General features: G+C 39.7%; 1 protein-coding gene across 7 annotated transcripts in view; it reads right to left on the bottom strand.

Annotated features, from left to right (window-relative positions):
* The window catches only part of mipol1 (mirror-image polydactyly 1), a 308,039-nt gene that overhangs the window by 173,789 nt on the left and 115,931 nt on the right, over positions 1 to 18,319 (bottom strand). For all 7 annotated transcript variants that reach the window (XM_073039992.1, XM_073039997.1, XM_073039996.1 and 4 more), the window contains 2 exons: positions 8,244 to 8,379; positions 7,528 to 7,633 (listed from right to left, as the gene is read on the bottom strand). In XM_073039992.1, the coding sequence (XP_072896093.1) occupies positions 7,528 to 7,633; positions 8,244 to 8,379 (242 nt within the window). The remainder of the gene's footprint in view (positions 1 to 7,527; positions 7,634 to 8,243; positions 8,380 to 18,319) is intronic.

Raw genomic sequence — 18,319 nt, 5'->3', positions numbered from 1 at the left:
TTACGGACTATAAGAAATGCAAGAGAACACTTAAGAAAGAAATCAGGAAGATTAAAATAAGGCACAAGGTTGCCCTAGCAGTCAAGGTGAAGGTGCAGACCCCTTAGTTGGATGCAGACACGGTGGGGTGAAGACCTGTTCATGTAGTTAAATATTCTATGTTCTAATATTGTCTGACAGTACTGGAGGATTATTAGAAAGATGCCTACTATTCAGAGGCAATAATGGGGTTAGGAGAGGTGATGTTGACTAAGACAGCGTATATGTGAAAATAGAAACATTTTCAAATGTTGTTGCTTAAGTACGGCATGAAGATGTGAAACAGAAAATGCTGAATAATGATTAATGTTTGAGGGAAATCAGAGAAAAGGTGCAGGGTAAAAAGAGAAACCAGAATTCCCGACACAGGATCGAACTGGATAGAAAGGAATACAACTCAGTAAGCCTGGATGAGCTCTTGTACCAAGAGACTAACACTGAACACATTACTCCAGCTGCAGTCCCAAAACACTATATAACTGAAGATTAACCTCCATACTTTGGTATTCATTTTCTACATATTCTGACAGCATTCTCATTTCATTTGTTTCCCTGTTACCAATCATAATTCCAATATATGAGTCTCCCTCTAACCTCACCTGTAACCACAAACCTCCGTCTTAATTAGAATGGTTGCAGATAGGATTCATGTCCACTCTTTTGTCCTCCCAACCATTGAGCACATCTACATGAATCGCTGTCATAAGAAAACAGCATCCATCATCAAAGATTCTCACCACCCAGCCCATGCTCTTTTCTTGCTGCTGCCATCAGGTAGAAGATATAAAAGCTTCAGGACTCAAACCACCAGGTTCATGAAGTTATTACCCCTCAAACATCAGGCTCTTGAACCAGAAGGGATAACGTTCACTGGTGGGAAGCCACCAAGGAGAACATCAAGAGGTTCTTCATCTGCAAGGGTATCCAGACAGCAAGGCAGGGGCAGAGGGAACTGCGTAAACTCCAGACAGAGTTGCAGCAACTCCTCCTTCTGCAGCCGAGGGGGGTGGATGTCAGGGAGGAACTATGGGAGGTGAAGGGCCGGCAAGCCCAGCACTTCGCCACTGAATCCTCCAAGATCATCTTCCGATCAAGGGTCCAAACCGTGGAGCAGGACGAGACGTGTTCATGATTCTTCTTCCAAAAGGTGCACAGGGGGAGCTCTGTGATCCACAACCTTAAGGAAGAGGACGGCTCAGTCGCATCCTCGCAGACAGACATACTGAGGATCTGCAGGTCCTTCTATGCCGGTCTGTACGGAGAAAAGGCCACAGACTCCACAGCCTCCCGCAGCTTCCTGTCGTCTATCACGCAGGTCTTAGACGACGGCAAGCGGGAGAGTCTGGAGCAGCCACTGACCCTGGACGAGCTGACTGGCTCCGTCTGTTCCTTTGAGTCGGGTAAGACTTCCGGAAGCGACGGCTTACCGGTTGAGTTGTATTCGGCTCTGTGGAACCGGATGGGCCCCGACCTGCTGGAAGTGTACAACGCTACGCTCCTGGCAGGCAGCATGTCCGAATCCATGAGGACGGGCATCATCACCCTCATCTACAAGCAGAAGGGGGAGAGGGAGGACATTAGAAATTGGAGGCCCATCTCACTCCTAAATGTGGACTACAAGATCCTGTCCAAGGCTATCACCAACAGAGGCAAGTCTGCAATGGAGCAGGTTATCCATCCGGACCAAACCTGTGCTGTACCGGGCAGGAAGATCTCAGACAGCCTCGCGCTGCTGAGGGACACCATCGTCTATGTGCAGGACAGGGGGGTGGATGCTTGCCTGGTCAGCCTGGACCAGGAGAAAGCCTTCGACAGGATATCACATATGTACATGGCGAATGTACTCTCCAAAATGGGATTTGGGGACGGAATCTGGAATTGGATCAAACTGTTCTACACAGACATGCTGTAGTGCAGTCCAGGTCAACAGGTGGGAAACAGACAGCTTCCCCAACAGGTCTGGAGTCAGGCAGGGCTACCCTCTCTCCCATCTTGTTCATTTGCTGCATAGAACCCTTTGCCGAAGCCACCAGGAGGGATGGGGGCATAAGAGGGGTGACGCTGCCAGGCAGTGGAGGGATCCAAGTCAAAATCTCCCTGTACATGGACGACGTCATCGTCTTCTGCTCTGATCCGAGGTCAATTCGCAGGCTGATCAGGAACTGCGAACAGTTCGAGCAGGCGTCAGGGGCCAGGGTCAACCGCATGAAGAGCGAAGCCATGCTCTTCGGCAACTGGCCCGACCGATCTAGCGTCCCCTTCACCATCAGGTCTGATCATGTGAAGGTGTTGGGGATCTGGTTCGGAGGGGCCGAGGCATGCAACAAGAACTGGAAGGAGCAGACTGCCAAGGTCAAACAGAAACTGGGACTGTGGGGAGGATGCTCCCTTTCGATAACAGGCAAGAACCTGGTCATCAGGTGTGAGGTGCTCTCAGGGCTGCTGTACTTGGCGCAGGTGTGGCCTGTCCCCCGCTCCTTCAGCTCGGAAATCACCTGAGCCATCTTCAGATTCGTCTGAGGATCCAAGATGGAGCAGGTCAGATGGGCCACCATGCACAAGCCCCTGGACAATGGGGGCAAAACGTTCCCAATGTCACCCTCACCCTGATGGCCAACTTCGTGTGTGGCTGCATCAGGTTGTGTGTGGATCCCAGGTATGTGGGCACCAAAGTACCACTATGTGCCCAGGTTCTACCTATCGCCCTGGCTACCAAGGATGGGTCTGGCCCCTTTCGCACGCAAAACCCCTGTCAGCTGGTCATTGCCACCATACCTGTCCTTCATAGAAAAGTTTTTCCAGGTCATTGCCTTTGACCACAGGGCCATCAGGCAGTGGTCGGCACGTAAGGTCCTGCAGGCACTGCAGGAGAAGGACGAGATGGACACAGTGGGGTGGTTCCCTGAGCAGACCGTCCAATTCATCTGGCAAAATGCCTCATCACCAGAGTTCACCAACAGGCATCAAGACCTTGCCTGGCTGGTGGTGAAAGGGGCCCTCCCAGTCCGATCCCTCCTGTATGCCCGGAATGTCATCTCCACATCCCGCTGCCCACGGGAGGACTGTAGTGAGGAGGAGTCAGTGACCCAACTCTTTGTACACCGTGGGTTCGCGGAGAAGGTGTGGAGGAGGATGGACGGGACAGTGTCGAGGTTCATCCCCAGCAGCTGCGTAACAGAGGACTCTCTGATCTACGGGCTGTTCACGGGGATGCACAAGGAGACCAACATCCGGTGCTGCTGGCAGATCATCAACTCGGTGAAAGACGCTCTTTGGTTGGCCCGAAACTTGATGGTCTTCCAGCACATGGAGATGTCCGTGGGAGAATGCTGCTGACTGGCACATTCTCGGCTGCAGGAGTACGTGCTGAGGGATGCACTGAAACCTGGTGCAGCCACCGCAAGGGCCCGGTGGGGAAGGACCACAGTTTAGGGTTCTTCCCCTATGGCAGTTGAGGGGTAGGAGGGCGGGGTGTATATCCCTCAACAAGGGTATGTAAATATGGAATAACAGAGTGCCACCTGGGTGGCAAAAAGTGTGGAAATGTAAAGACCGCAATGGAAACATTTGTAAAGGATTGAGAGTCATTGAATGGTTTATTGTACATAATTTTATTTTTGAATAAAGTATATTTTGTTTAATTTTAAAAAACTACATTCATCTATTAAGTTGTTCTCACACCAAAAGTCTTATTTTAAGGACTCTTTATCTTGTTTTCATGCTCTTGTAATTTATTGATATTTATTGATATTTGCGTTTGCACAGTTTGTTGTCTTCTAAGCTCCACTTGCTCTTTTATTGATCTTGTTTATAGTCACTATTCCACAGATTTGCTGAGTATGCCTCCAGGAAAAAGAATCTCAGAGTTGCATGTGGTGACTCGTATGTACTCTGAAATAAATTTTACATTAAGCTTTGACTTCTGCCTTACTGGTCTTTTGAAATACACAGAGATCCCTGGTGGAATGTCCATTGCCGAAATGCAACTCACCAATAGTGAAGTGGTGGAGTGCTTTGAGGAAATGCTTTCAACGAATGCTTTGAGGAAACTCAGAATGGTATGGGGGTGTGCACATTAGAGGGAGAGGAAGTGTGGGGATTTTCTTGAGCTCACTATTACATTATACATCCTGAGGGCTGAAGTGAAAGGACAAGAGGGAAAGAGTGTTCTTCACTGATCTGACATTTCCACATCTCTATCAACTCTAACATCTCCTCCACAATCACCATCAGCACAGGCGCACCACAAGGATTGTGTGCCTGGTCATGTGCTCTAGTCACTTTATACTTATGACTGTGAGGCTAAGTACAGCTCCAATGCCATGTTTAAGTTTGCTGATGATACCATGTTCTTGGCTGAATCAAAGCTGGTGACCAATTGGCATATAGGATGAAGATTGAAAATCGTGTTGAATGGTGCCACAACAACAACCTCTCTCTTAACATCAGCAAATCCAAAGAGCTAATTATTGACTGGAGGACAGATGGAACCTGAAGTCCATAAACAAGTATTCATTAGAGGATTGGAAATGGAGAAAGAAAGTAACTTGAAATTCCTTGGCATCATCATTTCAGAGGATCTGTCCTGGGACCAGCATGTAGCTGCCATTACAAATAAGGCAAAGCAGCACCTCCACTTTCTTAGAAGTTGCACAGTTTCGGCATGTCATTTAACCTTTGAGAAATTTCTATAGGTGCACAGTTGAAAGTATCCTGACTGGTTGCACTATTGCATGGTATGGAAAGACTAATGCCCAAAAACAGAAAAGCCCTCCCCACCACAGTGTACATCTACAAGGAGCACTTCCATAAGAAAGCAGTATCCATATTCAAGGACACCCACAATCCAAGGCCAAGCTCTCTTGTCGCTACTGCCATTGGGAAGGAGCCAGGAAGTTATTACCCTTTAACCTTCAGGCTCCTGAACCAGTATGGAGAACTTCACTCACCTCAACACTGAACTGATTTCAAAACCTGTGCACTCACTATCAAGGACTCTACAATTAATGTTTTCTGTATTATTTGCTTACTATTTATTTATCTATTCATTATTATTACTATTATTATCTTTTTTGTATTTTTGTTTTTCTTTTGCCCATTGGTTGTTTTTCAATCTTTGTGTGTAGTTTTCCATTGATTCTATTGTATTTCTTTGAGCTACTGTGAATGCCCACAAGAAAATTAATCTCAAGGTGGTGGATGTTGATACACACATACATCGATAATAAATTTGCTTTGAAATTTTGAACTTTGATTTTTCAAAAAAAATGGTCTCAGGCAACAGCACTAAAATAGAAGAAAAACATTGCCTGTAACTCATGTTCTGTGTCTAAATTATCAACTGTATTTTTTGACCAGAGCGGTGGGAGTTTGAAGGCATGAAATTCTTTTTAGGCAGGTAATTGGCATCAATTCTCCCTGTAGCAGTTTCTGTTTAATTACATCATGATCTCACCGAATTTCAAGATGGCTGCAGAGGAAAATTCATCCTAAATTGTCTTGGAAAGGATATATACATTATTTAAATACAGTACCATTAAATAATGGCAACTGCACAACCTCACTATTTTTTAAACATCGAAGAGTATCAAAATGTGCCATTCTTTCTATATTCAAAAAACTGCAATCATTATTGTTCAAAATATACGATCAAAGAAAACATCTGTTTACCAATTAAAATACTGCATGGTGTGTAACTGAATATCTAAAAATTCATTTAGATATTTGTAGATTTTTAGATTGTGTAGAAAAATCCTACAAAAAGTTGTGGATACAGCCCAGTCCATCACAGGTAAAGCCCTCTCCGTTACTGAACACATCTACATGGAACATCCATCATCAGGGACTCTCACATTCAGGTCGTGTTCTCTTCTCACTGCTGCCATCGAAGAGGAGGTTCAGGAGCTTCAGGATTCACACCACCAGGTTCAGGAACAGTTATTACCCCTCAACCATCAGTCCTTGAGCCAGGGGATAACTTCACTTGCCCCATCATTAATTTGTTCCCACAACCTGGGAACTCACTTTTAAGGATTCTAGTCATGCAGACAAAGTTGTATATGAGACGTAGCTGATAGACATGGAGTATTCTTTTATTCGACACAATGAGACAAAGCAGGCATCATGTTGACATCCTTTTGGAGGAAGAGGTCTATTTGACCCAACATTATATGACGTTTTATATGCTAAAGATCAAAGGACAATCCTATGTATCTACAATGTTTCCTTTGATTGTAATACACTTTCACATCTCCTTCTTTGCACCCACACTACTGATCCCCAAATGAATGTTCAATCAGCATTCCAACTGTGATTCACAGCTTTAAGAAATCCATTGTCCAGAGCTATTTTAACCTACCGTCCTTAATCAGATCTAAAAATTGGTGGCTGAAGTTAGTGTTTTGCTATACCCCCTACATCCAGAATATGCTCTAATATACTCTTCATCTCATCTTCTCAATATTTATTGCTTGTTTATTATTTTTTTCTTTTTGTATTTGCACAGCTTGCTGTCTTTTGCACACAGGTTGAACTTTCAAGTTGATGCAGTCTTTAATTGATTCTATGATGGTTATTGAATTTTTTTGAGTATGCCTGCAAGACAATGAATCTGAAGGTTGTATATGGTGACATATATGCATTTTTAAATACATTTTCTTTGAACTTAAAATTGAGCATTTCCATTCACACAATTATATAACTGCAAAGGTGGCTTTATTTGACGAGCCCCAGGATTCTAAATTTTCCTTCACTAAAAAGCTGAATAATCACAATATAAAATGGTGCTGCACTAAATACCCGAGGAAAACAGAACAGCAGCTATTTCCCAGTATAACCTGTTCATTCATTAACTTTGAACAGCTTATCTATTTAAATGAAAAGCAAAAATACAACTGGTTGAAACAGATCAACCAATAAAAGCCTTAGAGCTAAAATTAAAAGCTAATATATGATAAAAGAGGCTAGAAAAAATGTAATTTAAATGAAATCCTTTCATCGGACTCATGAGTTAGAGGACTAAATAATTAAATGTGAAATACCAAAGCTTGAGTTCAGCTTGTATTGTGTAGCCAGTACTTTGGTAAGAATAGGCTCAGTTGTAGATAAGTGTGAATGCAACCAAACAAAAGATGCCCTGGTGCTTTGAACCAGTTAAAACAATAAGCAATGTTTGAACTGCTGGATGGAGGGTAAAGGCACTAGTAATCATTATTCTCCCATGTTGACTCAAGGCCTTTCAACAAAACAAACAGCTTCTTTTGTGATTGAATTGACATGGTGTTAACAATGCATTTAATGCCAATATCAGTATGAATTCAGGTAAACCTATCCAGCCTGCTAGTACCAGGATCCCAGAGTTACTCACTTTATGTATCTCTTAAAACTGCCAAAAAACTTTAAACCCTTGCACCTTTAGCAAATACAGCTAATACTCTTGGTATCATGTCAGCAGCTTCAGAAAACCACTGAATTTCTACAAAAAGGTACCTGCAGCCTTTTCTGCCACTCTAGCTTCTACTGCTTTATCTTGCAATTCCAGATTCAGTTTTAATATTTCCATTTCTTCTTCATTTTCTGACAATTGATCTTGAAGCTAAAAAGTACAAACATATTACAATATATGTATTTGAATGATCAGCAATACATAACTTTTCTGGTCAGAAATAAATTAATTGTAAAAGTTAGCAAGCCAGTAAAATGAAATTAGGAAAATCTCTGAGTGTTGTTATAAGAGGGAATTAATCACAAAATACTAAATTACTAATTCACCCTCAACAGATATATTCTGCAGTATGAAGTAATATTCAAACATGAGCTACCCCTGATATTTTAAGCTGATAATTAAATCCATCTATTTCAATTTTAGTTTAGTAGTGAATATTAGTGACCGTAACATATCAATATTTGGATTGTATGCAAATTAATCAAATTAAAAAAATAAAATAGATTATCTGTAAAACTGTCTTACTATGGGTATAAAATGGAACTTATTATTAATTATATTGTAAAGTCTATTCCAAATTTCACAGCAAGTTCAAAAGAAACATTTCATATAAAAATTATAGAACATATTTTAAAGCAACTCAGCACATTAATGATTTAATTGTTAATAGACAGAAATTCAGAAAAGCATTGCTAATGAAGTCAAGTGACATATTTGCCAAAAATACAGAGCACTGTTCATCTAAACTTTAAGAACAGACCTTTTTATTAGATTCTTTCACTGCATTCAGTTCCTTCAATAGGAAAGCGATTCTCCTGTTATCTTCTGAGTGCTTGTTAACTTGACCTGGAGTGAAAGGGTCATGCAATGCAATGGTACCTCCACTTTCAGCCCTCCTATTACAAATCAAAGACAGAAATCATTTAGAAGAGCTCAAAGTTCACTTGAATGCACAGATTTAGTTTAGAAGCTCATGGCACCTTTTTGATTGAAGACTTGGATTGAGCAAATAATGGCTGCATATAAAGTGGGCTAGTTATTCTAAAGCATGATATTCTTAATCTCTTGGGACTTTATATGTGTGGAGCGTATATTACTAGCAGTGCTACCGGCAATCTAAATCTGAAGAATTAAAAGTTACCACGATGAACTAACATGTAAAGATGGCTAATGTTAATAAAATATTGAGGAAATTATGCAACCTTATATACTAAACTTAAAGTATTTCTAGGCTTATTTAAAATCAATGAAGAGTATTTCAACAATCCTTTTCAATATTTTTTCTTACAAAAACTATGACATTATAGTTAACAACTGCATTTTTGACTATTTGCAACATATTCTGTTTATAGGATATAATCATTTATGGCATGGAATTTCTGCTCATCTTTCCTCCAAATCCTCTCACCAGAATTCCATTTTTGATGATTAGTCTTATTGATAAAACACAAACATAATTGTCAAATGCACCTTATATTACTCACATAACATTATTTCTTTGACAAACTTAATTAAATACTTCTTATGCTGGCTGATAAACGATCTACAAACATCATGAAATTGTTAACTAGAATAGTTTGTGGTTCATCAATTAATTTATTCCAAACTACAATGCAAACTAATCCTTGTCTATCTTTGAAAACTTGTATGACTGCAGAAGCATGTGTAGATCAGAGCCATGTCTCTCACTTTGTAAATTTGTTTATTATTGTCACATGTGCCACACATTATTGTCTATGTGCCATCCAAACAAATCATTTCATCACATCAGTAAACTATGATAAAAGAAGTAATGACTGGAGCTGCAGAGAGCAGTTTGTAATAAATTGTCACACTCTAGCGCCATCTTGCCTATTTGGTCAAAACTGGTTAAAAAGAAGCTTTGATGTTGTCCAGCACCTCCAAGAATTCAGGGCAACTCAAAGCCCTTTGGAACTCTTGGAGGACTTGTTAAGTGTCATCATTTTTGTAATTAGGGCATTCAAAAAACAATTTGTACAAGGAAAGCTGCAATACACATGGTAATAATTGCACCTTCCTTATTCCTGAGCTCTACCTATACCACTTCATCTAAGAGCCCTACAGGATGTTCTTTTTATGTGCCACTGTAGCACAGAGATCTAGACAGGCAGCTAGCCAAGTGGAAATTACAGCAACTGCCAAGAAATGTGGTCAAAGAGAGACCTGAGCACAAGGATAGGAAATTTACAATTGAGGCATTATCTGAGTAGAAACCTATACAAGTCAGCAAGTACCAAGGTAAGTCATTGGGATGAATCCAGATTAGAGACGGACAGCAGAGTTTTATTTCAATAAGTGGTTGTAGTTTGGGAGATTGGCCAAAAGAATGTGGAAGTTATTGAAAGGAGGGTGGGTTACACCTAAACTAGAGGGGCACCAATATCCTCTCAGGGACCTTTGGTATCACTATTCAGGAGTGTTTAAAGTTGTATGGAAGGGGTGTGGCATTGAGGGCTAAGGTCAAGTAAGGGTGCAAGATCAGGCTGGGCTAAATTAATGAACACAGTAAGGCTGAAGAGTATTTGTTTCAAATGCAAGTATCATCACAGAGAAGGGTGATGGACTTAGAGCCTGGAACAGTGATGTCATAACAAACACTTGCCTGAGAGAAGGTCAGGACTGGCAGCTCAACATTCCACAATTCAGAAGATTCACACATGAGAAAGAGGGATGTAAAATTAGTGGTGCAGTTGCACTGGTGAGTAGGGAGAATGTTAGTGGCACAGAGAGGATGGCTCTTTCCGTAAAGCAATATGGGTAGAGTTCAAGAATAAGAAATATGCAATTATAACATTCAGAGTAATCTGTTTAAATCTTACTTTGATCTCCACTCTTCATATATATTTTTCTAGTGCATTCCTGTTATATCCCTTGAACTGCAAAGGTTCTTTATCCACATTGCCAATTTTCATCCTGTGTTCATTTTCAGAGTCTAACTCCAATTTTCTCTTTCCTTAAGATACAAGAGACTGCAGATGCTGGGATGTAGAGTTAAAAGAGAGTTGTTGGAGAAGCTCAGCAGTTCTGTCCTGATGCAGGGTCTTTACCCAAAACTTAGGCTATCCCTTTACCTCCACAAATGCTGCCTGACCTGCAGAGTTCTTCCACAGAGCTTGTTTTTGGCTCCCTTTCAGCATCATCTCTACCTCCAGTTCAGGGAATAGGCCACTTAACTCTTTTTTTAAATGATAAAAACCACAGTCTTCCACAGCTATCTCAACAACCTTTTATTCTGTTTCTAAAAACAATCCATCCGGTTCTCCCAATTTCATAGTATCCACTGCATCTCTTCTGACAATGCAAAGCTTCCATTTGGAATTTCCAATATATTTCCACATTCCTCAACCTCTACCCCTTGTGCTCACTTTATTTCTTGCATTTATTTTCCAACCACTTCTATGCCTTTTCAGAATCAGGATAGGGTTTCTAGTATTCTCACTTTGCAACAATAAATTCTGCAATTTCCAAAAGCTCCAATGCGAACCTCAGATAAATTTTACTCAATTTTCCCCTTTAACCATTCCAAGGGGAGCATTTCCCTCCTCCTGATATTATGATTCAGTTTTCCATCTCCATCAACAGCCATTACTATTTTCAGAGCATCTCCTTATCAACTGCAGGAAATGCAACACATATCCTTTTATTTCTTCTGCTTCACTTTCTTGAAACACTCTTTCCAAATAAAATTATGATCTACTTGTACCTTTTCCAGTTTTGAAATGCTCCATACATTGTGCACAATGTGGTTTCCTGTGCATTACAGAGATAAAGCACAGATTTGGTGATCACTTGCAGAATATCGAGCATTGAGCTTTTTGGTTTCTGTCAGTTTAACGCCATCTTAGTAAATAATTAGCATACTGGTATATGAATTACTGTTATTTGAAAATTACTTAAAATTTTTTTAAAGAGGCAATGCACTCACCTATTCAAAAATGCATTAAATGAAGATACAAGAAAATCAAAAACTGTTGGAAAACAAAGTAACCAGAATTGCCATACATGCTGAATAACGCCCTTGGCAATTCAGAGTTCTGTGAATATTGGAGGGAATGTTAGCCCAGAAGTTTGAATTATTCACAGAACTGAACACATGCAATGGAGAATGAAACTGGAAGAAATTAATTGCTTCTTTCCAGGAAAGAGAATGGGTTTAAATTCACAAAGTTGCAAGCTCAGACCTGCTGCCAAGAGACCCAAACTAACAATCACAAAGCTGTACACTCCATTAACAAAGAATATTTGCTGAATCCTTGAAATTTCTTGATTCTATTTCATTGTATAGAACAAAGTATGCAGAAAACTGAACTATTGGATCACTTGTTTGTATGATGGGGTTAAGGAAGGACGGGTTCACAGTATGGGATTAGGCAGTACAATAGAACTTTGTGCAGACTGGCATATTTTGGAACTATGATTTAAAGAATAATATGCCAAAAGCTATTTTTTGAACTGACTAATTGTGAAGCTTCTAGGTAAAAGAAGCCATGCTCCTAAGGATACATTGTAACTTATTTTGTCCTTAGATGTTCTTATCAGACATTAATAATCCACAACTAAGATCTTACCCAGCAAATCAGAAAACATAGGTTTTCTCATTAAATAAAATTTCAGAGTAAATAAGATAAATAAAGTTGATTCTGGCATGCATATTTTTCACCTTGAAGACAGTAAGTATCTGGAATTCAATGTCTGTGTTCGTAGTGAAGCACAAGCTCTTACAGCATTTAGAAGTATCTGAACAAGTGCATAGTTTGCTAAACTATTGAAGGTTTAGGACTTCAATTAAGGACTGCATAAAAGCCAAGGGAAGGGCATATAAAGTAGCAAAAGTGGCACAAGGGAAGTTGGATAATTGGGAAGCTTTTAAAATCCAACAAAAGGCAACTAAAAAAGCTATAAGAAGGGAAAAGATGAAATATGAGGGCAAACTAGCCCACAGTATAAAGCAGGATACAATAAGTGTTTTCAGTTATATAAAGAATAAAAGGGAGGCGAGAATTGATATTGCACCACTGGAAAATAATGTTGATGAGGTAGTACTGGGGGACAAAGAAATGACAGATGTTGAAAAGATAAGGTAAGGTGGATGTGGAAGGATGTTTTCTCTGATGGGGGTAACCAGAACTAGAGGGCACAGCCTCAAAATTGAGGAGCGACCTTTTAGAACAGAAGTAAGGAAGAATTTTTTTAGCCAGAAAGGTGGATCTGTGGAATGCTCTGCTACAGACTGCGATGGAGGCTAAGTCCATAGGTATATTCAAAGCAGAAGTTGGTTATTTCCTGATTGGTCGGGGCACGAAGGGATATGGTGAGAGGGCAGGTGTATGGGGTTGAATGGCATCTGGGATCAGCCATGATGAAATGGCGGAGCAGACTTGATGGACTGAATGACCTAATTCTGCTCCTGCGTCTTATGGTCTTATTAGCACAGATGTGTAACTGATAGTCATCACTGACATAATTAGTTGAAGGACCTGCATCACTGCTGTAAGATTTTATGTTTGATGCATTACTGAAACTGTGAAATTTGTTTTGACCCTAACTGGCAAAAAATTTATGCTGATGCATTTGCCCTATCACACAAAATGGATCTTGCTCAGTTCTTCACTGATTCCCAGCCATACACTATTCACTTGATGTAGGAACAAAAAGATTATTTTGTTTTAGACACCGCCAATAACAGCCTGGAATAAAAAAGAAAAAATAATTTCTGATTTATTTAATGACTTTTTCCCTATTAAAAACTGAGCACTCATTCTGGTGTTAAAACTGAAAAGCATGTCATTTACCTTCTTTACAATTAAGTTGTAACATACTTCAAATGAATGCATTTTTTTTGCTAAAAAATACTATGTAGTTGAAAACTAAATGCATCAAAACACATAAAATGAAATATATAATTTCATTTAAAAATGAACCTAGAATACAAACCATTTAAATTTCCAAATTCTCAGAGATTTATAGTTAATTTAAACTAACTGCTGCATTTGATCTAAATTAAGGATAAAACTTATTTTTTTTAAAAAACTGTGTCAATTCTAATTTTACTTCTGAAAATTAAATTCAAATTGAAAACTGTTAAAAATTTCCACAAACTGCACTAAATTTAATGCTGCTCATCTCTTCATAGCTGTGCTACACTTTAACAAGAAATAATGATGTCAATCATTTTAATTAATACTTCACCAGAATCTTTGTGATATGCCTTGGAATGGTTAAATTCATAGTTTAAAAACTCATAAGGCAAACATAATAAATTTCTGTTAAATAACTGGCTTAAGCCAAAATAAGGTTTAAGTTTTCTAAAGGTAGACTCAGTAGATTTAATTTAAATGATTATAAATTGATTTTATTTAACGGTATTTACAACATGAAAGTTTATTGATAATATTGAATAGTAAAATTACTAAAAGCCATAAGCCAAAACAATATGAATGAAAATATAGCCTAAGGCACAATTTTATAGAAGACTTTGAAAAAACATTTTCTTACTAAGTGACATGATCAGGCTCAAATATATGCCTAGCATGTAAAACCTGTGCTTGTTTTTTGCTGCACAAATACTCAATTCTGGGTTGAACTTGAGATAGGCACATACGGATTTCACCTTCAACTGAAATCAGACTATCTCTACCCTTGCTCCTAATGCTTGTTAAACAAGACAAAGCTTGCTCACACATGTAAGAAGTTGAACACTGCAGCAAAATTTTCATTGCTTTCCTATGAATGGCAGGTCAGTAAATCTCATCTTGAGTGCATGATAAGATTGCATCTGATGAAGTTCTTCTTTTTCTCTCAAAGTCAAGTTTTCAGGCTAAGCAGAAGATTCAGAGAAAGGGTCTCTCACTTAGTCATACATTTGTATTGAAGGGGAGGCAAAATACTGCAATTTTATTCTGCAGTTCTTCCAGGTGATTTTCAAAAAGACTCGAGACTTTCTGATCCTTCCTCACTCTCAAAACCGAGCAGCAGTGGAAACACTTCAAGACTTCCTTTTGCAACATGATATGTTGAAAGATTCAGTTTCCTTTTAAATCCAAGTATTCTGTCATTTTAAGTCAAAACATCTTCTCCAGGGCTTTGCAGAGACTTGTTCAAATGATCAAAAATTGTCTGCTAAGTTGTCTAGTTTCTGGAACCATTCTTCATCTTCAAAGCACTCAGCAAAATCTGGCCTACTAGTTTCTTGAACATACTCCTGTATTACACCTTTCAGCTCAAACACCCTGCTGAGAACTCCTCCTCTGCTAAGCCACCGGATTTCTGTCAGTAAGTGTGCTCTTTGTCCAGGTTTACAGTTTTTTAAACATTCTCGCGAAAACTGGTCTCTGTTTAATAAAGTTAACCATTTTTGTAGCATCATCCAGAACTTTCTCATTTCATCTTCAAGAGCTTTTGACACCAGCACCTCTCTGTGAAGAAAGCAGTGTGTTGTGACAACATCAGGATTTTTATTTTTTACAAGAGAAATGAAAACCCTCATGGAGCAACTACTGATGGGGTACCATCAGTACAGATGCCAACACAGTTCCTCCTAGACAGAGCTTTTGTTTCCAGATATGAAGACAAAACATTAAATATATCTTGGTCTTTGCTTGTTTCAGGCAGTTCTTTACAACAGAAAAAATTCTTGAATTTCACCATCATTTACAAATCTTGCAAATGCTACAACCTGACATTTAATGACGAAATCTGTTGACTCATCAACCTGGATAGAGAAGTTTTTTTTTCAGTTTATCACACAAAACTCTTCAGCATCATGTGATATGTCATCAACATGTCAACTTATTGTACTGTTTGAGAATGGCTGCCTTCTTGCCTGAACAAAAACCATGCAAGAGCCCATTCTGGAGCTACCATGTGCGAACAACTGTGCTCTTCCCACACACACAGAGGACGGGCTACAGACTGCAGTCACAGTTCACCAAAGCTGCAAGGGCTTTCGGATTAATGGCCAGTCTGAAGAAAACAATGATCTTCCATCAGAAGCCCCCTCATGGCATTTATAACCCACCTTGAATCACCATTGATGATCACCCTCTCACCATGGTTGAGCAGTTCACCTACCTGGGCAGCCTCATCTCCAACAATACTATGGCAGTAAGTATACAGTAAACAACATTGACAATTGACTTGCCAGAGCTAGCAGTGCCTTTGGACACCTCCAGAAACATGTGTGGAAGAACCTCCAGCTGTGTCTGTCCACAAAAATCCAGGTATACAAGGCTGCCATCATGATAACACTGCTATATGGCTCTGAAGCCTGGGTCTTGTACCATAAGCAAATCCAATTGCTCGAGCACTTCCATCAGTGCTGCCTCTGGCCCATCGTGGATATCAGCTAGCAGGATCATGTCTCCAACAAGGTCCCTGAGAAGGCTCAACTTCTGAGCATTGAAACCACTTTGCTGCTCAGGCAGCTCTGCTGGCCAGGCCACGTATCTCGCATGGACAACTCCAGGTTACCGAAAGCAGTACTCGACAGAGAACTCTCTCAGACCAAGAGAGATCATGGTGCCCTGTGCAAGAGGTACAAAGACCTCTCTCAGGCAAATATCAAGGTTAATGAATGGCAGCAGCTGGCTTGACAGAAATCGCTGATCCATCGTGTAGCCAAGAACTTTGTAGAATCCAGAAGAGTGACTGCCGAAGAGATGAGGAGAACTAGAAAGGATCCTACTACCCAAACACCTGCATCCCAGCTGTTCCTGTGTCCCTAGTGCTCCAGAGTCTGTAGATCCAGACTGACCTCTGCATTTACCAATGATCATGCTGTTGCTCCTGAGGACTCTTCTTTCCTCCTGATTTTTGCAAATGAAGAACCAGCCATCATCATTGAACGTGAAACCTTTTCAATTTCTCGTACTGCATCTTGTCCTTACATTTTACCCACTATAATTTTACATGCTTGCATTATTAGGTTCTCACCCACTGTGTGACTTTTCCTTTTCTGGATAATAAGTTCTGCTACTAAATAACTTGCTTCCTGAGCCTTTTTACTGACTGTGATTATATTCAAAAAGCTTTACTGTTTTGAAATTCCAATAGCAGTATATAATAATCAGCACCTTTATGTGTTATATGGCTGTGATTTGTAAAACAGATATTTACAGCACATTACAGGCCTTTCAGCCTACAATGTTGTGCCTACTTGTAGTTCAGTGTATATACAATGTTGCTGGAGCCATTGCTGCATCTGTAAGTAGTTTGCCACAGACGAGGCGCAATGGATCAGGACACCATGGAGCACTAGTCAATGTAAAACTTATTGATAAGAAGCTCTCATTGTAAAGACAGACTTTTAGTTTGTCTGTTGTTGCACCAGCACAGACTCAGAAAATTGTAATTCAAAAATGGCCACATTGGACTGTCAGACGTCTGGAAAACACAGGGGTTAATAAAAAATAAAAATGGATGAGTCCATCTGGTGCTTGGAAAACGCACTTCATGCTTCTCATCAACTTACCATCCTCCCCTCTGTGCAATATAGTGCTGACGAATTATCAGTGGCCTCCCCTATCTTGTACTAAAAACTGACAATGGACTCAATCAAATAAACACTGTCCTACTGCGTACTGCCATACTGAGCTGACAGACCTCTAACCAGATTGCTAATGGGTTTGCTTGGTCACTGGCCACCATTGCAAGCACTAGCATTGTGCATCGTGTGATGTTCAAAAAGCAATGTTTATCTTTTAAAATCACGATCTCTCGCAGAACCCCATTTGAGAAACCCTGCCCTACACCGTGCTAAGAGTGAAGAGTTTGTAAATAGTGTCAGCTGTGTGTATTTGTGTTCAAAAAGTGATTTTTATCACTGATAGTTGGCGAGAAATAAGCAGTAAGACAATTCAGAACTCTTTTCCTCACCATGGTTTCAAACATTCAGGCTTGGAGATGCCAGAAACTCCCATTAGACATTATGAACCGAGCAGTTTTTAAATAGGGTCAGTTGCAGGTGCTTGTGTAATACATATGGGTTGACAGAAGTAGAGTCAAAATGCAGTGACTTTTAATAATTTTGTTATTTATGTTCAATTTATACAGGAAAGCAATGAAGTTAGTCCATTATCTGCACTGCATGTTTGCGCTGATGTTGCGTACAGTCAATCAAAAGAACACAGCAGTGATGGAAGAATTCATTAATATATATCTTAGGAACTAATACAGTTTTATAATGCTGTAGTGATATTGATAGTGTTCTAAATTGTTCTGTCATTCATTTAAATACATAATTTGTTACACAGTTTAATCATGGTTTGTCTTTTTTATGTCTTTTAACTATTTCCATGGCACTTTGGATAACTGGGGCAGCTGCTTAACTGAGCCATAATGTACTGGTTCCGATGTGCCCCAATTAACTGGAATCCACTGTACATGCATATGGCAGATAAAGCTGATCTTTGAAAATAACTAAAACATTCAAAAAATGAAATATAAAAAAATCTAAATGTACTTTTTTCACCCAATATCGAAGTCAGCAACCCCTATTCAGATGAGTGGGAACTTTGATCCCGAGTCACCATCCTTCAGACAGTTGGTCTGGATTTAAAGTGCATCACTCTTTTCTGTCTGTGCAGAACCAGCCAGTTCTGATGTGAGGTGATCCACCGTAACACTAATTCAGTGTTTTAACAAATACTGCCTTCTCTTTTGTTTCAGATTCCTATTAATGGTTGTGTTCTACATCTCAATTACAATTTAAAAAATGATTTTGTTAGTGAATCATCCCAAAAATGATGATTTACTCAAACAACATTTGAGTCCACCCTGCCACAGACATTCTTCTCTCCGTCCCTCTGCAATTTAAAA

Source organism: Hemitrygon akajei, chromosome 3 (assembly GCF_048418815.1).
Source record: "Hemitrygon akajei chromosome 3, sHemAka1.3, whole genome shotgun sequence".
Classification (NCBI taxonomy): Eukaryota; Metazoa; Chordata; class Chondrichthyes; order Myliobatiformes; family Dasyatidae; genus Hemitrygon; species Hemitrygon akajei.
This window is presented reverse-complemented; position numbering and strand designations above follow the sequence as displayed.